This window comes from Episyrphus balteatus, chromosome 3 (genome assembly GCF_945859705.1).
Source record: "Episyrphus balteatus chromosome 3, idEpiBalt1.1, whole genome shotgun sequence".
Taxonomy (NCBI): Eukaryota; Metazoa; Arthropoda; class Insecta; order Diptera; family Syrphidae; genus Episyrphus; species Episyrphus balteatus.
The window spans coordinates 18,076,743-18,101,154 of NC_079136.1; the positions used below are offsets into that span (position 1 = coordinate 18,076,743).

Genomic DNA, 24,412 nt, shown 5'->3' on the forward strand with positions numbered 1-24,412 from the left:
TACTTATTTTTTTGAAATTTTGAGTATTACGTGTTTTTGCGTTTTTTCGTTTCATCCACATATGTTCCACAAATGCATTCAAGCTCCACAAGGCATTTTGGACATGAAGGGATTGGAATAAAAACTTGATATGGACCTTTTTGAAAAGGTTTCAAGGACCTCTTTCTATTGATACCACTTTTTTGACTGTGCGATCATTTTTGGGCGATTTAGCTTTTTTGCATAATCTGTTAATGTGCATTTGAAGGGCAAAACGTGGAGCAACAAATTCGAAATTAGGGTAACAAATTAGCAACAAATTAGCAACAAATTCCTGCATACTTACATTTTTGAAATTTTGAATTTTAATTTGTGGCGTACCCAGCTTGACGTCAAGCTGGGCACGCCACAGATTTAAGGGGTAAGGGCAGGAGCAACAAATTCGGGATTGGGGTAACAAATTAGCAACAAATTAGCAACAAATTCCTGCATACTCAGATTTTGGATTTTCGGTTGTGGCGTACCCAGCTTGACGGACCTGAAAGAAGCAAGCAGTAATTGGATTTCACAAGCGTTTATCACTGAGTGCAGAAGTCATCACTTCATTTAAGATAGTCGTAAAAATTAAGTACCTATGATTTTTGTTTTCTTTAAATATTAAATATTAAGTGGTATCCCAAAAATGCTATTTTACTTAATAGTAGTAGAGCTATATTGGAATGCTTCCAATTTGCTGATTAACAAGTACCTAGTTAGGAACCGTTTGGTCACTAAAAAATTTGGCAAATTGCGCTAAGTCGTGGAAAAATACTTTAATCTTTAAATATTTACCAAACAAATTACCAATTTATATTTAATTTTTAATTCAGAATAAATGTAGACACTGAAATGCAAAATAATCTGGTTTAATTTTGTTTGGAAAATTTTCCACATCTCTTAACAAAATAAACTGCAAAAAACGGCGGCGAAATCGATTCAAACATTTGCATGCTTAGCATATCATTGAGATAACATGCGTCAACATCGTTTCAATGCAAACAGTAAAAGACACAAATATCTTTACCAATGCGACATCCACTTCAAGACGATTTATGACCAAAAACTTACTCTTCTTGTATTGTTAGTTTTATTTTTACACCAAAACAAATACAACTAACTGCAACCAGCAACATGTTGATTCTCTGACGTACAATATAATTAAATTAGACGATTAGCAAGTTTGTTCGAATTCAAATTGGTTTTCTCACTTGATGGTGTGATTTGAACTAAATTTATCAAAAAAATAAAAACGTATCTATGGCTTCACTCTACTGCTGTAAATGTTTTTGGACAGGATTAAAAATGTTGTCAAGAGTAAACTTGATTTAATAGTTAAAAATATTTTGTGGTGGTTTTAATGTTTTTTTTTTTTGGTTTTGATTTTGATGTACCCAAATGGAATCATGTTAGAAAATGGACTTGTAAGGCGATTATTTTTCATGTTTTGTAGTGTTCATGGATATTATTTATTATTTTACACACGAGTACATATCCGTTTTGGTTGGTGTTTTTTTTTCTTTTTTTTTTGTTTTGTGACATGTTAAATGTTGCTATTGGTGTTTGCAATGAAGGTAATTCGGTAATTTAATTAGTGGGTCAGTAAAGCTTTGAATTTAAATAGGATAAAGTATTTGCAACATTTATTTTACTGTCATATCAAACGAAGAGGAAAATGATTAATATTTCGTAATGGAAGTAAGAAATACAATCCTAATAATATTAACGTGAAGAAATCTAGAGTACTTAAGATTTTTAACACGTGGCAATTAATAACTGTTTTTTTTTTTTTTTTAAATAAGGTCCACCATTTTGATGTTAATCCGCTTTTAATTATATTTTGTTATTTATACATATTACGAAACCAAACAATTAAAAAAAAAAATTTAAATCAAATTAAGCAGTTTTATCGTTTTTTTTTTGTCCAACCCGTGACAATAGAAAAGACTAATAAGTTAATAAATATAAAACAATCGAATTAAAATAAGACCAATATAAAATTTCATTACTATAACGTTTCTGTTTTCACACCCGTTACACTGTAAGTTTATCACTATATTAAACCTCATTATGTCAGAGGTACTGAAGATCAACATTCAGATATACATATATTTGAAAATGATGTATTAAATTTATAACTCGAATAACTTTAAAGAATATTATGTTTTTTCAGTATGTCACACCCGTAACTCAAACCAAAAATATTTTCAAATAATCTACTCTTTATTTTATTTCAAAGAAAAGCATGCGTTTGTACATTTCTTAATTTGACTTCTTTATGTTTCAAAACAAAAAAAATTAATAAAGCTATGTTCAAAATTGTCACACCAGTCACAATAAAAACACTTGTATAAGAATTTCGGAAAAGTTTATGTTTCATGTGCTTTTTTTAAAATAAAGTATTTTAATGAATTAATAACACTGTGATAGTTTTTAGAACTTTTTTTTTGCAACAGAGCGGAGACACATCGATTCTAGTTAATTCGAGTATGCTGAATTCAGTGGTGGCAACCGTTTTGAAAGTTTGGCTCAAGTTTTCGAGAAATTTCGAAAATAAAATCTTAGGTCGGGACTATTAAAATACTGATAATTTCGAATAATTAAGTTTTTTTTAAGCAGTTTTTAGTTTAGAGAAAAGCTATTCCTGTATATATCTATATGTTTAACACTATTCCAACCTAGGTTGTTATGTTTCGGTCGCTTACAAAGCATTTTATAAACAAAAACTTCACTTTTTCATGTTTTTTTTTTATTTTGTTGACTTTCAAAGCCTTTAATATGGAGGCAATTTGAGTTTAACATTGATTCGGGATATTTTATATTATTTAAATAGCATATCATTCCAAAAATGAATAAAATACTGCAAATCTGAAAAAGTTCACTAGTGAAAATCAGCCTACTGAGCTACGGAAATGTATTAAATAACACTGGTAAGCAAAATTAAACACAAGAACCAAAATATACTTTTCTGAAGGTGAAAGGGGTGCTGAACTCGAATCCGAAGCCATACATATTTATTTGGCTTCCTTTTTTTAAATATTACAGTTATAAAAGGGAAAAAACGTTATTTTGACTGCTTTTATCCCGACATGATGTAAGTATATAAGAACGTTTTTTGTTTTTCCAAAAACTGTTTAATTCATTAATTTATTTTCTGATATATCTTAAGCTTAAGCTGAAAATCCAAAAACTATCTTAATTTAATCTTAAGTTCACGTTTTGATACATTTCCGTAGCTTAGTAGGCTGATTTTCACTAGTGAACTTTTTCAGATTTGCAGTATTTTATTCATTTTTGGAATGATATGCTATTTAAATAATATAAAATATCCCGAATCAATGTTAAACTCAAATTGCCTCCATATTAAAGGCTTTGAAAGTCAACAAAATAAAAAAAAAACATAAAAAAGTGAAGTTTTTGTTTATAAAATGCTTTGTAAGCGACCGAAACATAACAACCTAGGTTGGAATAGTGTTAAACATATAGCTATATACAGGAATAGCTTTTCTCTAAACTAAAAACTGCTTAAAAAAAACTTAATTATTCGAAGTTATCAGTATTTTAATAGTCCCGACCTAAGATTTTATTTTCGAAATTTCTCGAAAACTTGAGCCAAACTTTCAAAACGGTTGCCACCACTGAATTCAGCATACTCGAATTAACTAGAATCGATGTGTCTCGCTTCTGTTACAAAATCGAACTATCACAGTGTAATTATTTTTTAATGGGATACTGGGAAAACTAGGCTTATCTGATATTACTACCTTAACACATTTTTATCCTATATTCCGTTCCTGTGAAAATAATCGTTAATCTTAAATTAATTTCCTTTATGACAATATTTTTTTTTAATTCCAATACAAACACTCAAAATATCATGAAATCAATACGAGGTCATATTATCGTCCCTGACCATACACAATTTACTTCAATGACTGCATTGCTATTACAAAAAAAAAAAAACTCTACAATATTGTCCTTACTATGCCAAAAAATAACCAAAACCACTAACTTATATTGAATGTTCGCGTCGTTCTGGCGACTCGATGTTGCATTTTGCAGAAAATATATTCCGCAGCCAAAATACTAAAAAAAAAAAATAAGAACTTCCAACGAACTTCCTTTAATCTCGTGTAACATGTCAAATGACAAAAGTTTTTTTTTTTTTTTTTGTTTCACTTCATAAACTCCTGAGTTTTGACCGCCCATCACTTTTTGTTAAAGATATTTTTTATCAAACTTTTTTTTTTTTTTGAATCAAATTGTTCGCCTTTTTGAAGGTTGAAATGGATATGTTTTGATTCTTCATAAGTTTGTATAAAAAAGTCAGTCTACGCCTTCATTGACATGAAAGCTTATAAAAAATCAATAATTTTTTTGTTGGAAGTTTATTTTTAGATTAAATACAAGTGCATCACAGAGATATAGAAAATGTAGACAACATGGCTGCTGATGTTGATGTTTTATGTATTTTTTTTTGTTTTTGTAGCAGAAGACTTAAAAACACAAAAGACTAAAATCCAAGCTCTCTTCTTTTGTGCGTTTTGTTTTTCATTTTTTGTTTTTTTTTTTTTTTCATGAACTTATTCAAGTGCATTAAAGCTGACTTTATACTGTCCCAGATCAAATCGATTTATGGCAAGAGTAGGTTAAAAAATGGGAATTTAAAAATGTCTTCTATTATTGCGTTGCCAATATATTGAAAATTGTTTTTTTTTTTTTTATTTCTAGGTCACACATCGAACGACTGGAGAAGTTATGGTACTAAAAATGAATCAATTACGTGCAAATCGACCAAATATGCTGAGAGAAGTGCAACTTCTTAATAGATTATCACATCCAAACATTTTAAGGTGAGTTATAGCTCTTTTTATCTATTTGATTGTTTTAAAAAATGTTGTATGATGAACTAAGGAGGCCGTACAAAATAATAAAATATAAAAAAAAAGAGTTCACTATGGCGTATACGTAATTTTTTTTTTAATTTTTCTTTTTTTTCCTATGACCTTTATTTATTCGCACTTCCAACTTTAACATTCTGAAATCTAAATAGCTACTAGTTAATTCTTCTTTAGTCACATAAAACAAAAAATAAGTTCTCTATGGCGTATACGTAACTTTTTTTTATTTTTCCTTTTTTTTTTGCCTATGACCTTGAATTATTCGCACTTCCAACTTAAACGTTCTGAAATTTAAATATAATCATAAATTCTTCCTTAGTTAGATAAAAACAATAACGAAAACAAATATTTTTACGCCATGTTACCTTCATCAATCTTTATGACATTATGACAGCTTGTAATGATTTCTAACACACAACGCATATTAATAATAAAATGTAAATCTTATTATAGTTTACTCATATCATGTATCTCCATGAGAATTGAACACATTTTATGTTTACTTTTTTATTAACAAGCTAAGCTGAGCATGGCGTCAGCATTAGAGTAAAACTTGTAATAAAACCACTAAAAAACAGATAACAAAAATAAAGCAAAAAAAAAAACTACAAATTAACATCAGAAATTCAATGTGCACGATGCTGAGATAGAAATCATCATAGAATTGAATTCGAATACCTGTGGCCTGTCAAGGTATGTTACCTCTCAATGTTCGGTTCGGTTATGGTGGATTATGAGGTTTTGCTTGGTGTACATAATTCAATTTCATTTATTTTTTTTTTATTTCAATTAAATTTGTTTAGAAAAAAAAAACAACATCACTCGCTTTGGTGTGACCTTTGCATTGAAATCAGCTATCGGATGAATGAATGTAACGAGCTCGCTATTATAAGTCAATTGAATAAAAATAATTCAATTTTGCTGCTGTGCTATATTGTTTTTTTGTTTTGTTTTTATTTTATTTTTACAACATTGGCTCGCTTATTAATTGCTACCGAAGCATTAAACGTGGGAAATTAGAAAATGAATTTGAAATCGATCAGAAGTTGTTGATGGTGGCGCACATTTTTTTATTATTTATCTGTGTTATGGGAAAATTGGAATTGAAACTCGACTGTTATGGGAGCTTGCCATATTAGTAAAAAAAAAATATTATATTAAATGATGAGTAAGAGGCTTGTTTTTTTTGCGATTTTAATGGCTTGATGTGAAAAAAGCACAAACTTAGTTTTTAATTTATATATTGACTTTTTGTAGAGTTAATTGAGCATTGACAGTAAAAAAAAAGTTGTGGAGTTAATTAAAAAAACTAGAATATGAAAGGTTCAAGGATTTTTCAATGCGAATTTTTAAATAATTACGTTGATAACTTACAACAAGGTGCATTTATTTCTGTATTAATGTGTCTCGGTTTTTGTTGCCATTACTTTAATTTTAAAAAGATGATGTCCTTTTTTTCATTCTTTAAGCAGTTTTTAACTGAGATACCAAACAAATATGTAAAGAAATTTTTTGACTTGAAGAAGGTGCGTTTAAAGAGTATTTTTTTTTATTCCATCATAGTCATTGATGTTCTTAAAGCTTCATGAAAATCTTTTTTAACGTAGGTAAATTATTTACAGACAAACACGGTAATGGATTGTACAAGTCTTCTCCTTTTCCGTTGTTGTCTGTGAACAATTTGGCAACGGTAAATTAGTTTTCTGTGAAACTTCTAGGACATCAACATTAATGATAAGCGCCTAAGACTTACTAACTTTCAAGAAAAAAGATTGCTTTTTTAACGAGATAAACTGGATAGCTAGCGTGTATAATGTCCTCTTCATTACTTTGAAATGACCGTCTTCCCTATTCCCTAAATTTCGCCTTAAAGCTTTCTTATTTATTTGTGATTACTGCCAAATGTGTACAGTTTCTTCAAGTCTTTTCCCTTTGTTAAGCTGACTATATTTCGTTCATTAAATAAAAAAAAAAATCCGTTCTCCATAGCGTATATGTAACTTTTTCGTTTATTTAAGTAATTATAAAACACATTTTTTTGAACTAGCACTGAATCCTGCATTTCTTTTGCCAGTTTTTTCCTAGTTTGTTTAATAGAATTTTCACAAGCTTTACAGACAATTCATACGTCGGATTTTTTATATTTTATGGTGTTGTAGTTCAAAACATTCTGAATTATAACCTCAAAATTATTGTTTGTATCAATTTCATTTAACAACACTTTTAGTTAGCAGACCATGCCTAAAAATGATTTAATTTTTTTTTTGTTTTAAAGAATTGCTTTACTTGTACCATAAAATGTTGCAAGCTTAATCGAAATTCATTCATACGCCCAATTATATTACATAATTTTTCAACGAAAGACTGAACACATACATTTCCATTAAATTTTTGATTCACAATTTATTCTCTCATCGATTCAAAGCTTCTTGCTTACCTTCCGTAACATAGACACAAAAAAAAAAAAAAAAACACAAAAAACCTTCATTTGTTCAATGGCATAGAATTTGAATATATGTATGTTTTTCTTTTAAACAACAACAAAAAAATAGAAGAAGAAATTTTCAAGAAACCTTCAGGTAGTTTACTAAAAGACCACCTCTCTTATCGTTAGCAACAGATTTTGCAATCAATATTTCATTTGAAAACAAGCAACAGTCTCATAAAAAAAAATAACATATTCCACCCCAAGAGAGTCATCCTCTTTCATTAAATTCGCGTTCATTCATCTTCATTGGTTTCATTCTTGTTACTTAGGAATAGGGTGGTCCAAATAAAAAAAAAAAATGAATTATAATGAAAATAAAAACTTACAAAATATTCTTGACGAGGGATTAAAAAAGGTGTCAAATGAACAAATGAAAGATCAGTTCAAAGTAAAATTTAATAATATTACGGTTGCCACTTACGAAAGAGGGACTTCCTTGGTGCAATCCTATTTAAAGGAAACAGTTCTACAAAACTTTTTTCCTCACAACTTGCTTTTCTTTTCTTTAAATAGGATTGCTAACAGAAGCCCTCATTTTAAAGGTGGCAACTCTATTATTTCAATAAAAATTTGACACGAATTTAAAGTTCAATTTATTTTAATCGAAATTTTCAACTTTGAACCACCCTGTTGCTCAAATTGTGTAATTTTTCATACAATTTTCCACTTGGACGCATATTTTGTGCACATTCTCCAAAACCAAAACCAGATAATTTTTACTCAAAAAAATTTCATTCTTCGGATGGATAAACGTTTTTGTTGTTGTTATTTTGATTATAAGCAAAAAAAATTTGGGTCAAGTCAATTGAAAACTGCACCGAAACTGATGACGATCGATGGGCACCTCGTTAAGAAGTAACAGTTACAAAGAAAACGAGAGGCTTTCATGTTTAGGGGGCGCAACAGTAAATTCTTATGCCCACAAAAAAAGAAAAGAAAGAAGAAAAATAGGGTAAATTGTGCAGTAATCGTTGTTAATATTTACGAGGAGAAAACGCACAATAGCGCTCCAAGATTTATGGCATAATTATTAATACCGTGCTGTTGTTACTTCTTGGGTAGCGCCCGATTAAGAAAGTCCACTTGTTTCTCCTTGTTCGATATAGCAACATGTCGATGATGATGATGAAAAATAAAACCATATCGATAGTCTTGATATTAATTTATGAATGTCTTTTCGCGCAACTCTACTTGTATATCGTTTACAGGATTTATTAAAAATTATTGTTAATAAATTTTCCGATATTGATTCAAATTATAAAAATTAAAAAAAAAAAAATGGTGCTCGTAATATATCATCATATGGTGCTAGTGATGGGAATTTAATTGGCAACATTTGTTGCTAATAAAAAACACCATTTCGGTATCATCATTAATAAGAAGAGTCGTCGTTTTTTTGGTTGAAGAGTGGGGATAATTTCGAAGACTGTCGACAGCAACGACGACGACGAAGAAAGTAGTTTAATTGAAATTTGTGTTATTGTAGTGACTGCTGTTGGCTGTCATCGCTGATGTTTCTTCGAGCAATGATTGCGGAAGAAATTCGACTCGGAAGAAGAAATTTATAGCTAAAATCACTGGGTGGTTAGGTAGATAAATATACAAGTGCAATTTCAAGTGATACTTAACTTTTAATTTGTTTTTTAGAAGCGCATGGTTTTTGTACAACTTTTTGAAATTATAGTTGAATTAATTGAGCTTTTACATATTTTCTATTGTGATAGGATTTTGCTAAAAGAAAATGTTGCGCAACATTTAATGAAAACAAAGAGACACTTTGAATGTCTTCCTGGAATATCATTAGCAATTTTCCAAGACATTCAGTCATTAATTTTAAACAACTCTATGTGATATACGCGGTTAATGTTTAAATTGACACCTGCTGGCGGCCTTGAACAGGAAGTATTGGATAATATTTTCTATTTTCCATTGTGTCATTATAATGTATTAGCATTTTTTGTAATGGGATTTTGATACTTGAAGGTCAAAATTAACTTTGGAACCATTGAAGAAAATTATGATGGTATGAAATTAAGAAAATGATTGAATGAAGATTTTTGTATGCTCAGAAGAAGAAAATAATGTTGAGCTTCGAAATAAAGTAACAACGCTACAAACTTAAAGTTCACTGTTCAAAAATGCCTCTTTGAAAAAGATGACTCCGAAAAAATTTCAACTTAAGAATATTTGCCATCCAAAATATCTCAAATTCAAAATTTATGTTGACGTAGCTTTGAAAAAGGAACAAAAAACGGGATATGTACCGATTTTCGTCCAAATCATTTTTTTTCTTGATTGGTCGTTTATGAATATGAGAAAACATTGATTTTTTACGAATAGGCGAAATGGTGTTGGCACTGTATTCGAGTTATTGATTCATCTATTTTAACACCCAAGTTGACAGAAAATTTCTTTGTTTATTTTTGTTTTGTCTGTTTTCTTAGACGACAAACAACTGTGAATTGTAAAACAATCCCCCTTTAACTCAACTACAATATCTAGTAACTGTTTTAAACGCATGCCACTTATTTTACAATCTCAAAAGCCAAGCCCTCCCAGCTAGGTTTTTTTTTTACAAAATCATGTCACACCAAATCTATTGTTCTTTAAATGGCAGCAGGCCTTTTTGTCATTACACATTCCGTGCAGAAAAAAACGGTCTATGTCTCTGGGGTAAGATTATAATGTATTTAATGTTGCTCTCTGGTAAAAGTCTATATCAGACGAAGACAACGTGATTTGCGTCTTTCATTCTGTACGCTCGTATTATGTCACATCAATCGCCAGACCATTAACCATGCGGTCAAGCCGGTCATCAAAGGCAACTACGTGTCTGGCTTCAAATCTCTGCAAACTCTGTATGGTTAGATACATGTACATTCTGTTGCTGCTGCTCCACATCTGCATGCTTCTTGCTTGCTTCTTTCATCTTGTATTCAGTATGCTGCTGTTGCTGCATAAAGAAAAACAAATCATGTTGCAAGGTATATTTCTTTCGCGCAACAAGTCATTTACCGTCATCGTCAATAATTGCACAGACATCATCGTCATACGAATACAAAGTTGGAAAGAAGAAAAATAAAAAAAAAAGATACTTCTTGTTCGTAAAAGATACACGTTAATGGGGGCAGGGTGCTGTTGTTGTTGTTGTTGCTGCTGCTTGTAAGTCGTAAGTCGATCGCTAAAAGGAATGCAAAAGACGGAACGAATTCTTTAAAATACATTCTTTATCGACAACGGCCGGCAGCGGACGCAGAAATGCACTATGGCTCTTTTCGACAAAATTGATAGCAAAATGTACTTTTAAGGTGATATTGTGACGCAAAATTTTTTTAGTACCCACATTGAACTATTAAAGATAAATCAGACTTTGAATACGAATTAGCTTGGGGATCTTGTACATAACTTATTTCGAAAGAGTATCAAATGTGAATTGGTAAGCTGTGGAAAAGATTAGAGACGCTTCAAACCTTTGTGGAATGTAAAATGAATACATTCCACAAAAATTTTTTCTTGTGTTTTTTAATTTTGCCAAGTGCATTTAGTCAAATTGTAAACTTTCACAAATAAATTTGCTAGCTTAACTTTGAAAACATACATAATCAAACGAGTTATAGCGCAATTCAGTGGAACATAAGTTCCAATTTCTATTTAACACGGTTTTAGACATAGTGTCAAGGCCTTACTTGCACAGATTTATTCGTTATCTGGAGTGAACTTTTTTCAAAGGATTGGGGTGTTAATTCCTCGACTGAAGGAAGTGGAATTATGTCTTACTAAGTACTCTAAAAAACAGGCGAATTAGCGTGACTTAAAAGCCTCAAGGTTGTTAAACTATGTAAGAACTTTAACTTTTCTTCAAGTTTTTTAAATATTTTTAAGTTTTTTTGACCAAACATTCCAAAACTCTGCCACTGTAATAGCGGACAGTGAAAGAATGTTACTTCATTTGAGTTATTAAACGTGGGCGTTGAGAGTTATTGCGTTGGTGGGGGTATAATATAAATATAGAAGACTTCATTTTTCAAAAGATAAATAAAAGTATGTGCTACTTCATCCTAATGCATTCACCTTGAGATTTTATGCAAAAACAAAACAAGGAGAAAAGGGAGCCATGGTGGTGAGGACGCAATGCATCTTCATCATCAACATAATCATCTTCTAGTCAACGATACCAGAAGGTCTATTCAACTCGACTGCTTCTACTACAAGTTGAGTTTGAGGAATGTGTGCGGCGCACTATGGGACGAAACGAGGTTGATCGTCTCAAAAATCTGTAACTTCTTTGTTTCTTTGAATAATTGAATGAAATTTGGAACATATTATCTTGAATATATTAGGAACTGATGTACTTAAGTATTGTTCTGGTTAGTTTGTTTTAAAAGCACAATAAATATATTAAAGTTAAAAAAATATTTTTTTCATACAAAAAATGTACTATATAATTTAATCTTTTTTCTAAGCAATGGAAAACAAAAAGAAATTGTCCGACAGGGTTTGCCATAGTTCCTTACTTCGAAACTCTCAAGATCAAATATAACCTTTTTCATAAAATTTACGTTCCAAAACATAAAATTGTGTTTTAATCAATTCCTGTTATCATAATAGTCTTATTCTAAAGGTACATAACTCAGTACTTATCGAAGTAAACATATTATACTGTTAACAACAATAAACTTTTATTTATTAAAAATAATATTACTTTGTTGAATGAGCAAAACGCATAATTAAAGAAAAAAATTTGTCTGTAAAAATTAGCAAACGAATACTTTTGTTTATCGTTATCAGTCATTTGTTGACAAATGGACTAAGTTATTTCAAAATTCAAAAAAAAAAAAACACTTCGAATAAAGCATTGTGAGGTATCATTAATAACGGTTTTTAATTGTTTCAAAAGATGGGTTATTGCGTAGTTTATGTTTTAGTCTATTCAATGGACAGATAAGAATGTATTTTATTTAAAAAAATAAATAAATTATAATAGGGAAATTAATGGAATTGATTTTTCTTAAGAACATTTCCAAACATCCAATGCAAAAATTGGAATTCTTCAGTATTCTATTAAAAACAATACCGACTAAAAATTATAAGAACAGGGGTCTAATATCTAACAGAGCCACGATTGCCACACTGCGTAAAAATTTCGTGGCAATCATTAACGAAAAATACTAAAGAAAAATGCTCTATAGTATTTTTTTATTTCTCGGAATAACTTTGGAAATAAGGATCAGGATTTCATTTATTTTGTTTACCGTTTGGTCTGCTAAATGAAAACTATCAAGTCAATGAATGAAAACGAGTGAATTTGGTGCGTATACATCCATAAGCTTCTTCAAGAAGGCTGTTATACATGTGAGCTTAATTTTACCGTTTTTTTTAATTTTTAACAAAAAATTATAATTATTTACAAAGCCAATAATATGAACTTTTATTGTGCCAAATTTTAACTTTTTAAATTCAAAATTGCAAAAGTAATAGATTTTTAAAGCTCAAAATAAATAAAAAATAAATTCTCTCATTATTCAATTTCGCTTGTAAAACGAAAAAGGATGAAAATGGGAAATTTTGTATTTTTGTTTCTTAATCTACAACAAAAATAGAATACAAAACAGTCATTAACTCAGCGGAGGCAGCCGGAGCCAACATAGAAAACTCTAGTTGAAAACGAAATAATGAGAAAAAAATTCACCACACTCAATTTTTTTTTTTAATTTATTGTTCCATTTAATACAAAAAATTCCTATAGTTTTGGAGAGAAGAAATTACAAGCTTTACAAAAATATATAACATTAATAAAGTTTATTAAAAAACTAACGAAATATCTGAGTTCAAAATGTCTCTTTTCAAAAAAAGCAAAATATAAAATAACAAAATGCGGTGTTTGAAGGTTGTTTTAAGTACCAAGAATAAATATTATGTAGAAAAAAAATACTGTATCGCAAAGAGCTCTATTTCTATATAATAACCCCATCATTAGATTTTTGAAATTGCGAAATTCGTGAAAACCATTTTTGAGACGCTCAACCCCATTTCGTCCCATTGTGCGGCGGTGCCAACTTTATTGGAGCGCATAAAGCACACATACTGAACTAAAATGTAGAAATAAAACAAAAAAACAAACGTCTGATAGATTTCAGTCTTGTTTATCGTAAAGTTAGATATTTTGTTTTATTATTTTTTTGTAATTTTTTTCTGTTTTACTTAGCCGACGTCTTCGTCATCGTCGGCGTAGCTGTTTGTGGTTTAAAACAACAAAAAAAAAAAAAATAAAAACTGACAACAACGATGAAGGTAAAAGTGTGAAAACCGCAGAGAATATATGATTGTTATGCCAAAGAGATGAAGCACTTCGATTAAGATATTATATTCCGGTATATGAAGCTGTTCACCAAAATGAGTTTTTCTTTATTTTTTTTTTTTTTTGGTCAACAGCAGACATTGAGCTGTCTTAACTTGAGGTTTTAGAGTTGGGTTTTGTTCATTACTGCTTGCTCCAAATCATGGAGATTGAGTAATTTTGTCGAGACAGCAAGTTGCAAAATATATGGTTTTTTTCTTATGCAATGACAAAAGACCTAAAACTTTACTGTTTGGAGAAATATAGGAAAATTGTACCAGTTTTTTTTTGTATCACATTGTCAGTGATTATAAAAAATGTGAATCAATACTGATATAGGGGCCAATTGATAGGTACCAACTTTTTCTTTAAACCAAAAAATTATCCTAGAATCCAAGTGTCCCGAGTAAAAATGGAATTCCGGCGCACCACCGCTGCACCACGTCCGCACTATTATCAGAAATTTCTATTGCGCCGTACCACCGCTGCAGCACCGCTGCACCACGTCTGCACCATGATCTAACATTTCTAAACCGCTGCACCACGGCAGCTGTACCACCGCCGCACCACGACTGCACCACGTCTGCACCATTTCATTTTCAATGAAAAAAAAATTTATTCACTTCGCTCTCGAAGTTATTTTGACTTAAGTAACAAATTGCCAGTTCGTACAAACATGACTGGTGGTCGAGTGAATAAAGCGTTTGCACTTCTAATTGAAAGTGCTCTGGATACTCGAGTGTCCTTCTCGTCGGTATTGTTTTTTTATTTTTTAAAAATCCAAATCATGATGTGGCGAATTTTTCATACAAAACAAAATGGTGCGGACGTGGTGCAATCCTGGTGCGGCGTCGCACATAGGAGTATTTGCAGTAAAAACCTGGTCATAGGTCGATTTTCTGAAAATCAAAATTGATACCAAAAAGTTTGGCAAGTGGGTGCAAAATAAACCTGTGTCAATATGCTTCACTCATTTTTTTGTTTTTCGATCGTGTCTTGTTAAAAAAATGAGTTCAAAGTTAACTGTTACATCTACCTCATTTTTATTTGAATTCGAAGTATTTTGGTAAGTGTTATTCTATATGCGATATCGAAGTGTTGTGATAGAAATCTAAAAAAATTTAAATGGAGAATTCTTCTTCAGTTATTTATTAACGATATTAATAAAGCTTTGAAAATGTTAGATGGTTTTTTTCTATTTTAATTCGGGCTTAGAACTAGTACCTAAAAACTTGATATTTTTGGTAAGTTATTATTTGAACTTTAATGATTTTGTTTTAGTATACCCCGTTATTCTGCGATAAATTGAAACTTTTGAGTTAGTTTATATATACTTTAACACAATGCAACAAAAATTGGGTGCTCTTAGGTGCTCTTTAGAGAATCGATGGTCAATTAGTTTTCACTTTCTGATAGAAAATACTCCTTACTTTATGTAACGTTTTTTTGTTTTTAAATTAAATTTACTGATGTTATTAGTGTATTTTATTTTGGGTGATCTTAATTAAGGTTGAAGAAGAGAGAAAAGAAACTGAGAATTGCGTGTTAGGGATGAGGAAAAAATTTTGAGAAAAATAATGTCGACAGGCGGAGTACAGGCCATTAATCAATTTTTTTAGTTTTTGGTAAAAAAATAAAAATAACAAAAACTAGGTTTATATTGTATTTTCTTGTAGAAATACTCATTTTAAACAGAAATAATAACAAAAACCACGAAAAATAATTATGGCCAGGTTTTTGATGACAATACTCCTATGTGCGTCGGTCGGTGCACCGAAATTTTCCGTCAAACGGCGATGGTGCAGCTGTGGTGTGGCGGTCAAGATTTTTTTTTATTTTTTTCTTTAAAAATTCAATTTCTATTTTTACTCGGGGTTGCCCAACAAAAAACATAAATTTTTATACAAGTGTCTCACCCGTGACGATAAAATAAATGCCCAAATAAGCGCAATATAGAAAAATAAATTAAATCCTGTTTTGGAAATTCAGCGTGACTAAAATTAAAATTTATTTTTTTCTAAAAATTTCTATTCAAGTATTTTAAAATATTATGAATGAATTAATATTATGTCTATTTAACAAATTTAACCCTCAGAATCAATAAAATAGTATTGTCGGTTCATTTTATGGTCATATTATACAACAATTTATTATGATGACTCTATAACAAAATTCTCATATTGATTACAAATCATTACCTTCAATCAGAGAGAGAGAGAGAGAGAGAGAGTAATAAAAATATGTAATAACAAATTTACGATTATTACACCAGAATTATTAATAAATATGTAAATTTAAATTATTGTTACTATCGCGCACGGATCTTCATAGACGTGCCGCGTCAGTTTTATTATCAATGCGCCAGCATCATTATCAAACTGTCGCCATCTATTGCAGGTATATTGTCAACAAAAAAAAAAAAAAAATAGAATTCATAATTCTCAGTGATAATAATTTAATTTTGATATTTGCATCAACAAAAGAATATAAAATAATTTTCGTTTAAATAAATAACACGCCCTCATAATAAAGAAAATGAAATATTTCCGTACAAATATTATTATTCAAATTGTTGAGGTTTGTTTTTTGTTATTTTTTTTTAATTAGTTTACATTTTTCTCCATTTAATCAACGTTGCAGCAACACGAGCTTCTACAAGGGCAGTATTAATACACTTAAAAAAAAAAAAAATAATTTAAGGAAATTTGTTGTTGATTAATGTTTGCAATGTTTCAGAAATGATTTCTAACACATTTGAGTTGGTATACAGTCAATTTCACATAATTTTTCTTCAGTGTAGTTTTTTTCATCAAATGAAACCCGTGATGACAATGTCCATCTGTTCGTGCAGAATGAATCTTTAGCACTGCAACGATTCGTTATGCAAATTTGTTCTCTTTTTTTTTAATATTTCATTCATTTGCGAAAAAATTCAAATAAAAATAAGAAAAAAAACCATCAACAATTTGAAATTAATTTTAAATTTCTTGCGACAGAAATTATAACTCATTCGGCGTGGCGCCACACTGTCCCACAAAAAAAGTATTGCTTCGTGCATCAAAAATAGTTTTTTTTTTCTTCATAAATAAAAAAAAAAATAATCATATCTCACGTCATTATGTTGGTCTTTGGTGTAGGTATCTTTTGACCCAATTCTGAAAAAGATATTTTCAGAATGAAAAATGTAGGTTTTGTATCTTTTTTTATGTTTTGATTGCATTTGAGGGTGTAAGAGTGAGAACTTTCGGAATGTTTTTGCTTTATCAGGTGTCAAATGGGATGTCATCATAAAAAAAAAGTTCTTCAAAACATTAAACACAGTTAATGATAGTCAATTATTTTCCATCTGATTAATAAAACAGAAAACAAAAAACAAAGATACAAAGGTCAGAAAAAAAGCAGAAAAAAAAGTATAATTTTCATTGACTGCTAAATGGCTAGCTTAGTTGGTTGGTTGTCTGGAGGGATATAGAATTATTCACTGAGTGTGCAATTTTATCTGATGTCATTAATTTTGACACTGCATGTTGACATCCATTTTATACAAATGCAACAGATGCAAAGCCATTAGATTTAATCATCACCGGCAGCGGCAGCATTTAAGCAATTAACAGAATGTTGGAGAGAGGAAGTTTTATCAAAAACCTTAAGTACTTTTTTCCGCTTAAGTGTGCGCGCTTTAAATCACAGTGAAGAGTGAAATCATAATTTTTTATTTCTTGTTATGTAAAATGGAGGAAAATGTTTGGAAAATGAGAATGGACAAGTTGTTTTATCTAATCAACACTTGATGACTTATACATCGTTGAAAAGCTTATTTTTGGAATATGAGCGCAGACTTCTCTGGGGTAATATTTTTTTTCCTTATTGAGAAATGTTTGAGCCCGCCGGCTTAAACCAACCACATCTTTGCAATTAAAGTTGTTGAGCTAATCGTTCAGTTGAAAGTAAAAACCGCCGATAGTCCCCATTTTTTTACTCTGAACACTTTTTGTTTTCATAAACTCATCAAAGCATATCCAAGCTAAGTGTTAAGCTGTTTTTTGTTCAACCGCTCTTTGTATTTACTAAAAAAACATCTTTTACCCTTTAATTCTCCATTATCCTGTCTTGCCAAAAAATTTATTTTGGGATCGGGTCAAAATTCTGACTTCAAAATTCTGCTTTTTTAACGAAAATTCTGTTTTTCAAAATTCTGTTTTTTTTCTATTCTGCTTTTCAAAATTCTGCTTTTTAAAATTCTGCTTTTCAAAATTCTGCCATTATTATACATAACCAAAAAAATTCTGCCAATTCTGTTTTTTTTTTATAGCATATGCGTTGACTAAAGAAAAATACACATCATTAATGTAATTCAACATTGGTACTTTCCTAAATATATTTGTTTAAGTGTCCAAATATTTTTTAAAATGCATAGACTGATTTTCTTTAAATGAATTCTATAAATTTTATTGGAACCGATGTTGTTTGATACAAAATATTCCTTTTCTTATTCAAATTTTTGAATATTCATCTTTATTTGATAAATTAAAAAGTTTTGAATTATTTTCGGAAATTTTTAGTATTAAAAACCTTTTCTTAATATTTTCAAATTTATTCATTTATAAAACAAAAATTAATATGCTTTCAAAGAATGACAAATTACTTAGGTAAGTAATCAAATAAGCAGATCATTTTTCAAGAAGATGATTTTACAGAATTCTGCAAAAAATTAAAAAAGGGTTTGGAAAATGTTAAAAAGCGCGCGCTTTTTAACATTTTTAAAACCCTTTTTTAATTTTTTGCGGAATTTTGAAAAACAGAATTATGAAAAGCAGATTTTTGAAAAACAGAATTTTGAAAAACAGAGTTTTGAAAATCAGAATTTTGAAAGCAGAATTTTGACAAAAGAATTTTGACCCCGGCAGAATTTTGACCCCAACCCATTTATTTTTCAATGACCAATGCCATTATATGGTCGGCACAAAGCCAAAACCGCGAATCTGCATTTTTGGACATTTTCACTTTAATGCGTCATTTTACTTGTTATCGGTCCCTCTATAGAAAGAAAGGTAGGCCTAAAAACTCCTGGTACAAGCAAATGCAAAACCACCAGCATTCAGTTGGCCTTAGAAATGGAACAATACAAAACCGGGAGGCTTGCCGCCGATTTCTGAGGTCAACCCGGCGAACCCCACAGGCGGATCACTAGTGTGAAGCAGTTACGTGGGATAGTTATGATCCCCTCGACATCGAGATCATAACAGCGCCGAGAAAAAGGAAGAAGAAGAAGAAGATCGGTCCCTCTATTCACCGTGTCGATCCTAATCGTCTGTTGTCTAAAAGCCTAAACTATCAATTTTCGTTGCACGGGTTTCCATAAGATTGCACGAGTTTCCAAAACTTTGAAGCCGTTTTTCTCAAAACTACACTTTTGCAGATTCGTGGTTTTGGCGTTGTGCCCACGATATAGTTCTAGGCTGTTAAGACAAATCGATTTGTGTATACCTATAGAGTGTGCACCATTTCTTTTGTATTATTGACTGTTTATATGAACATATGTGGTAACTGCAATTAAAAAGCCATTCAAAGAATACTTCTTTAATAGTTTTTGCCTATGTTTTCACTATTTTTAATAAAGAAAACTGAACGTACTTTTAGAGGTGACTGTAATTATTTTTTTTTTAATATTTAACATGATTTAAATAAATATTTAAGAGCTTTAAATCGAAAAGTGCCCATTTTGTTAGTCATCATATTTATACCAAAAACCACAGATATATTTGGAAAACAATTTAAATTGACCAATAAGGTCGAATTTTTTTTAAGTATTTGTTAAGATACACAATGCATCAATTGTCTCAGGATGCTGATGGCAAGACCCGTGGTTTTCGTTTCTACTAATAGTCATCTATTTGCTTCAAAAAAAGGAATTTTTTTAACTTGATGAGATAAGCCTTTCTGCAGCCTTTCGCTTGAACTACAAGCCTCGATTAGATGAATAAAAATGTTCTTACTTAATCTAAATAATGAAAATTCGGTGGAATAAAACAAGTTAAAACTAAAAGTTTATTTCAATAAGTTAACACTTCAAAGACTACATAAATTTCGAACAAAAATTATTATGAATTTTTTCATAAGAAGATAAAATCGATTCAATTAATCATTAGATATCTGTAAATAAAATGTAAAACCAATTTTTACAAGATTTATTTAGTTATAACTTGACTTGATACAATCATTTGTTTGGTATCTAATTCTGCATCTGTTGGGGTTTTTCACAAAACATGTGGTTTTTATTTGTTCATGTTGATTCTCATTATATATCTTGGTGGAATTCACTTAAACTTTGTTAAATTTCAGTTTTTAACTTGAAAAAAGTAAGATGTAGATACTTAAATAAAATTATTATTTTTATTTTTAAACAAATCCATTCAAGTTAACAAGAATAGAAATAATAAACTAGCTAAGGGATTTTTTTTTTCTATTAAATCACATAGATTAAAAGTTTTTTCTCTCCAATTTGACTTGGAAATGTTTTTTTCTTATGTATTATAATAACTTTGCATGAAAAATTTAATTTACTTAATTTGATTCTTTATCAAGTAAATATATTCAAAAATTTTTCTATAAAAAACTAATTAAATCTATTACGATGATTTGAAAAATTGGACATGTTATAAAATTTGACATCACACTCAGATAGTTAGATAGACATAAATACTGTCACTAAAAAGGAATACCGGTTTGAAAGCCTGACAATTCAAGTCAGAATAACTACGTTGTTAAAATACTAATTTTGTGTAAATGTAATGATTCATACAAAAATATTTTTCTATTTTCTATATTTGCACTAATTCATTTTCAAATGATTAATAATTTTATTTGTTTATTTTTATTTTCAGGTAAGACGAAATATTTTGTTAGTAGAAAAACAGTAAGTGGAATATAATATTTTTTAAATAATAGTGAAACATACTTGTTTAAAAAATAAATTGATAATGTTTGAAAAGCGATATCTTTTAAACTGATAAACCTACAGAAAGGATTTAGAGCTCATGTTTAAAGCAATTTTATTGGCTTTAGGACAACAATATATTATTTTTAATAAAACTTATCTTTCAAACAAACAAACAAACAAAAAAAATCAAAAATCTTAAATAACCAGCAAGAAAAAAAATATTTTATAGCATTTTGTACCCAAAAAAATACAAAAAAAACTTTTATGGACCAAAATTTGAGCCTGAAACTCTGTAGTTTCAGCAGTTTCCAAAAATTTCCTTTCAAAAAATTATAATTTTTGTTTTAAATCAAAAATTCGTCATTTAAAATGACGAGTAAGTTAAACCTTTTCAATGACTGTTTCCAAGACATTTTTATCGTGCTCAAAACTACCATCATTTTGAAAGATATCGCAGTTTTATTTAATTTTCCTCTAAAAAAACAGACGACCACATTTCTAATTTCCACTTTCTTCCCCAATTTCACCGAACTCTTGCATTAATGGTTTCAAAAGATAACAGGTTCAAGAACAGAGTTCAACGATAAAATATTCTATTTTATGATTTTATTGAAACATTTTATGGCTTTTAAATTGCAAGCCACCTCTGTCGACCCGAAGCTAATAAAACTGATAACGATATTGATTATATTTTTTTCTCAGTTAATTTATTTCAATTAAAATGTATTCTCTATGGGGAATTAATTTTTTTATAGCACACAGCTACTTTATCTCTTATATTTTTTTTTTAAAGATTTTTTATTCAAATTAGCTGTCCTATTATCAAAGTTATTATTATCTAATTGACACCTCCCACTGTTCAAAGCAGACTGTATATAAATTTAAGCCCCTGACTAGACTCGTGTGGAACCAATTAGACTAAAGAAAAAAAAAAAACGATATTGCATACAATCGATTAAAATTCAATAAAAATAAATAAATTCATTTACTCTTATTCCTCTCGACTGGGAAGAGATTTTGTAATATACAACAACAATGGATTGAAAAAAATAACGATCACACGTCTAAAAGAGTCTAGACCTCTATTCCGACCAAAAACGTTAACGACAAAACGTCTCTGAGGTGTAACCCAACATTAAAACTGTCAACGTTGTTGTGGTTGTTGTTGTTAAATAACAATGTGGCTTAACAAATTGTTGTTAACTATCTGCAGATTAAAGCCATCAAAAGGTTGACTGTCGTCATCATGAGAGAGAAAAAAAGAGAGTTAAGTGCTTTAAATTCAATGACATTCAACAAAGCCATGGCCGTTCAGCCAGCAAAACATAAAAGGTCAAGTTCATGTTTACAAGCTGACTGAACGAACGAACGACCGGCATCGGTATGGCAGTTCAGCCTTCATCTAGAGCATGGTGTTCACCATGCATCGTCATAGTACAGTGGGACAAAATAATTAAAAAATTGGAATACAAAATTAAATTGAAGTGATTTCGTGTCTGAGTAATGAATTACAGATGAGTTACGTCCACATCTGGGTTTGAAACTTTTGAGAATCAAATTTTAATTACATTCTCTTTATGACACGCCCCATTTAACGCCTACTTTGCTTTCTATGTAATATCGGACAAATACTTACTAGACTTCTCAGACTATACTTTTACTTTTGATACAAAAGTGCAGATAGAAAAGATTTCAAGGCCATTTGTCAATGTAAAAAATCATGTCTTAAGTTTAGTTTGAATTTCTGCCATCTTTCTCACATAGTTTGCCCTACTGTACCTCAGTGAACACACGTTATTTTCTTATTTAATTTTTGTTTTTTCTTCTTTATTTTTAAATAAAAACATTTTGTATAAAATTGCAGATAATGACTTGCAGGTGGAGTTAAGCTCTCAAGACACTGTTCCGTTCACGAGTTAAGTGTCTCAGGTCTGGTCACGCAATTTGTATGGCCTGGCGCGCAACCATCTTACATATACTTACTATACACTATGCGGGACCATTATACATTTTAGTCATGAATTCAGATTCCGGGGAGGGGAATTTCCCATTGTACAAAATTATAAGCTTATAAGTATGAGCTATTCGTACTAAGTGAAATCCGAAGATATATAAAAAAATTTAATTCTCTTTTGTGTTTTGAGGCAGGTGGGGTGGGTAAGAAAAATATTTTCGAATGCAATCGAAAAATAATAAATGCAATTTTTATTCAGTAACAAAATGAAAAGAATGAATGTGATTATTAAAGGTGCGTCGACGTCATTTTTATTTCTTAATAATGTGACATTGAGGGGGCCAAGTGATGGAGAGTTAAAAATTTTTTATTCACAAACTTGGAACTGTCATCTGTCATCATAACGATAATGTCTTTTTGTATTTTTTCTCCCAAGTTTATTATTGTTATTATTTTGATTTGTTGAGTTAATAAAAAACAGTGATGAAGGGTAAGTGAGTATAGTTAGCTGGTTGGAAATATTTCATGATGTAATCTTAAATGTGATTTATAAAAGGCTATAAACGGGGTTAAGTAATTTTTTTTTCGTAAATGGTTTGTTATTGTTTCTTTAAATAGTGATAAGCTTGCGTCACTTTTTAGTAAGTGACGTTGGAATAGGCTTGATTTTATTGATTTATCGTTTTCAATTATATAGTAGATTATTTTGTGTTTCTTTAAAGGTGTGATTTCTTAATAGGGTCTTCTCAAGTGTTTATAATAGTTGTAATCTTCTAAAATTTCAACTTTTATTAAGCTTAATTATGATTTATTGTGATTCTGAAGATTTACCTGAAGATTTTATTTGTTTTGAAGTATGACGTTTTACTCTCAAACTTGTATATAAAAAAATATAAGCCTAAAATAATTGGGTCATCAAAGGATGCAAGACATTGTAAAAATGTCGATAACAGCCTCCACATATGCCAATTCAGACTCGATTTTTTTTTATAATAAGGAAAAGTCTTGTCGATATTTTGATTTCAATTGCCTATAATATCTAGCTTGTTCCTTCTCATCGATATACAGCTGTGTTCAAAATAATAGTAGTGCCTGCAACAAAATAACATTTTTTATATTTACGGTGCTTCTATGGTTAAAAATTTAATTTCTTTGATGTCAAAGTTTGTAACGGTCAATTACTAATAAATGTATCGTAATTTGAAAATGAAAAAGAAGGTGCCAAATAATTTTTCATTGATTTTTGGTTGTTCTTTCGAATTTGACCTGTTGAAAATAATAGTAGTTAAAGTTATTTTTTAAGAATTTAAGAGCGGTTTATAACTTAGAATATTTATTTTTGGTTTAAAAGTAAGTACTCATATAATTTGAATAATTTTTCAACAAAAAACGATTTGTTTCGGTTTTAATCTATTTAAAGTTCGAAGAGCAAAACACTGCAGTTCGGATAAAGGAAACTTATACGAAAGCTGCTTGAAGAAGGGAAAACCTACTTGGAAATTCAAGTTTATATTAGGATGCTCCCCTACAATGGTAGCCTATGCAATAAAGTCAACGAAAGACCCGAAACGCGCGGTAAAAAAAGAAAAAAGACCGCCGTAGATGACAGGCGTATTGTCCCGACGAGGAAAGTTGAGCCTTCTGCATCGTTGTTTCACATCCAGAAGGCTTTAAGCCTGGATTGCAGTGCAGTGCACATTCGGAGGCGAATGTTAGACACTAATTTGTACGCTTGAAACCCACGAAAAGTTCCGCTCTTAACAAAGAAATATGTTAA

At 30.0% G+C, this 24,412-nt stretch overlaps 1 protein-coding gene across 1 annotated transcript in view; it reads left to right on the top strand.

Moving 5' to 3' along the window:
* The window catches only part of LOC129915696 (serine-rich adhesin for platelets), a 225,634-nt gene that overhangs the window by 153,955 nt on the left and 47,267 nt on the right, over window positions 1–24,412 (top strand). Inside the window, exon 3 of the mRNA XM_055995351.1 lies at window positions 4,747–4,868. Coding sequence (XP_055851326.1) covers window positions 4,747–4,868 — 122 coding nt within the window. The remainder of the gene's footprint in view (window positions 1–4,746; window positions 4,869–24,412) is intronic.